This window comes from Arachis stenosperma, chromosome 10 (assembly GCF_014773155.1).
Source record: "Arachis stenosperma cultivar V10309 chromosome 10, arast.V10309.gnm1.PFL2, whole genome shotgun sequence".
In the NCBI taxonomy this organism is placed as follows: Eukaryota; Viridiplantae; Streptophyta; class Magnoliopsida; order Fabales; family Fabaceae; genus Arachis; species Arachis stenosperma.
In genome coordinates, this window is record NC_080386.1 from 105516767 (window position 1) to 105519712 (window position 2946).

The following is a 2946-nucleotide window of genomic DNA, read 5'->3' on the forward strand; positions in this document are numbered from 1 at the left end:
TTCTTTTTCGTGTGTTTCTTTTTCAAAGTCTTTTTTTATTGCTGATGTTGTTGCTATAATTTTTTGTTTCCTCCTCCTCCTATTTTTAGTGATTTTGCAGCATAATATATTTTATTCTTATTAAAAGAGTAAAACCAAAAGAATCATAAGAAAGTAAAACAAGAAAAAGAAGATAAATAAAAAAAAAAGAAGATGATACGGATGAAAAAGAAGAAAAAAGAGGAAGAATTTTGAGTTATGCGTAAAATTTTATTAGCTGAATTTAAATTGTATATGCATATGTTTTTATAATTGAATAAGTCTTGTTTGTATATTTGTTGTGAATTGAGTTTGTTTATCGTGTGTCATCAGTATTAAGTAATTTTGATACATTTTAGATTTAAATAAAGTACACTTGATCTATATTAGTTTTGAACTGAATTTGTTTGTGTTGTAATTATTAAGCACTTGGCCTTATTGACTTGGATTTTATGTAATTAGTTCGTGCAAGATAATTGTAGTATTTCTAGTGTCATTCAAGCGATATTGGTGACTTTTCTAAATTTAAAATTTACATTAATGTATTTTTTGTGGATGATTGAATCCAGTCTATGTGTTTGTTTTAAATTGAGTTTGCTTGTGTGTCATTATTATTAAGTAATATTCTAAACTTAAATAAGATACACTTGGTCTTTATTTGTTTTGAATTGAGTTTATTTATGTATTGTCATCATTAGATAATTTCAATGCATTTTTTAGATTTAAATTAGGTGCACTTAATCTTATTGACTTGAATTTGGTATAATTAGTTCATTATTGATAACTGTAGTACTTTTGGTGTCATTTAAGCTATATTAATGACTTTTCTAGATTTAAAATTTACATTATATATATATATATATATATATATATATATATTTTGTGGATAAAATTATTTTTTTTATTAACTAGATAAAATGTATATTACCACAACTACATATATAATATGCAAATATATAAAAAAAAAGAAGGAGGAAAAAAGAATGATAAACCAGTTACATCTCCTCTTTCTTTCATCATATACTAATTAAATCACCAAGTACTTAAAAGTAATGTTAGATTCACAAAAAGAAAAGAGAGAAGGTTTCTGTTCGAACCTTGTAAAACCGTATTAATGGAATCCTTTTCATCTATAAGAGGCAAAACAGAAATATGTTGAGGAAAGGATGAGAAAACTTGAAGCTCATCAACTTGCATAATAATAAGCTCCCTAACTATACGCTATACCCACCATTTCTTTCTTAATTGGTTCATTCTTAGCATATAGATACCAACTGTTTAAGATATATATAATTTTTTTTTTAAAAATACTTTTCAATCTTTATTTGTCATATTAATATTTTTTAATACTATTTTGTTGTATTTATAAAAATATAAAATGATATAATTAAGAGAGAGTGTCATTATTACTTTACAAGTTGCATCATCGTTTTCCAATAATAATAGGGTAACCGTTTATACTTATACAATTGAAGTTTAATGGTGAAAATGAGTTTTTTTTTTTCTTTTTTTTCACAAGCAAAGAAAATATTTCTAAGATTCAAGACATGAAAAAAAAAAAAAAGAAATTTCCAAACTTCACCAGTCACCACACACAAGAATATGAGGAGTACGCACTTTTTTAATGGTGAAAATGATATTAGTGATGTTTCGGGCACACGAGAGCCCAGTTTCTGTCATTCACCTCCCTTCTTCCCTTATTTTCTCTTACACTTGTATTAACCATTTAGCCCACTCAATATTCAAAATTAAAAATTAAAAACAAAACCACAAACTAGGTATATATATATATATATATATATATATATATATATATATATATGATCATCATATATACAACATACATATATGTATATATATATATATAGAATACATACACCATATAATATATTCTGGCATATATTTTCGGGGCCTGCCATGGAAACAAACCACCGCAACACTATTTGCACATTCACAGATATTGATATCACTAATTGGAACAATAATGATCTTCCTCATCATGATTATGATGAAAATAAGAACATGGAAACAAAACAAGAAGAAGATCATAACAACCTCACTACTCTCAATGATAACCAAATTCCTCTTATGTCCTGGCCCAACCTTCAACAACAAAGACCAGCAATATTCTCACCGTCATCCTCATCTCCTAGAACCTTCTTTAGTGACATAATAGGGAACCAAGTGCAAGAAGTCAAAGACGAAGACGGAGATGAAGAGGAAGACGAAGAGGCTGAAGAAGAATTAGGAGTGATGAAGGAGATGATGTACAACATCGCCGCTATGCAACCAGTGGACATCGACCCGGCTAGCGTTCGAAAGCCGAGGAGGCGAAACGTGCGCATAAGCGACGACCCTCAGAGCGTGGCAGCGCGTCACAGAAGGGAGAGGATCAGTGAGAGGATCCGAATCCTTCAGAGGTTAGTTCCAGGTGGCACCAAAATGGACACCGCTTCCATGCTCGACGAAGCCGTTCGATATGTTAAGTTCTTGAAGCGCCAAGTCAGGTTCCTCGAATCAAATCCAAATCAACTACCACCTAATTGGCCTTTTACACCACTACTTACTATTAATAATATGCTTCACGCTCCTTCTGCTGCTGCCGCCACTTCCATGCCACCGCCACCGCCGCCGCTGGGGCTACCCGGATTTGGAACCCTAAGCAGCCATGGCCATCATGATTAGTGATCATTAATTAGGGTATATATATATGTGATGTTGGAGTGTGAAGAATGATTACTGTATCTTAATCTTAATCTTAATCTTAACTAATGACGGTTAGTATTTTTGGAGAAGAGAAAAAAGAAAAGAAAAAAAAAAGAGTTAATTTCAAATGCTTATTAATAATATGAGATAGATAAGTGTTTGACCCATTATTAATCCATAGAATATAATATTATTTGATGAATTAATTAATGTTTATGTTCT

At 30.4% G+C, this 2946-nt stretch overlaps 1 protein-coding gene across 1 annotated transcript; it reads left to right on the forward strand.

The window, feature by feature from the left end:
• Positions 1–1930: 1930 nt before the first annotated feature.
• LOC130957429 (transcription factor HEC3-like) lies at positions 1931–2703 on the forward strand. The gene has a single exon (XM_057884284.1). It carries the CDS (start codon positions 1936–1938, stop codon positions 2701–2703), a length of 768 nt encoding a protein of 255 aa, XP_057740267.1. The 5' UTR covers positions 1931–1935.
• The last annotated feature ends 243 nt before the right edge of the window (positions 2704–2946 follow it).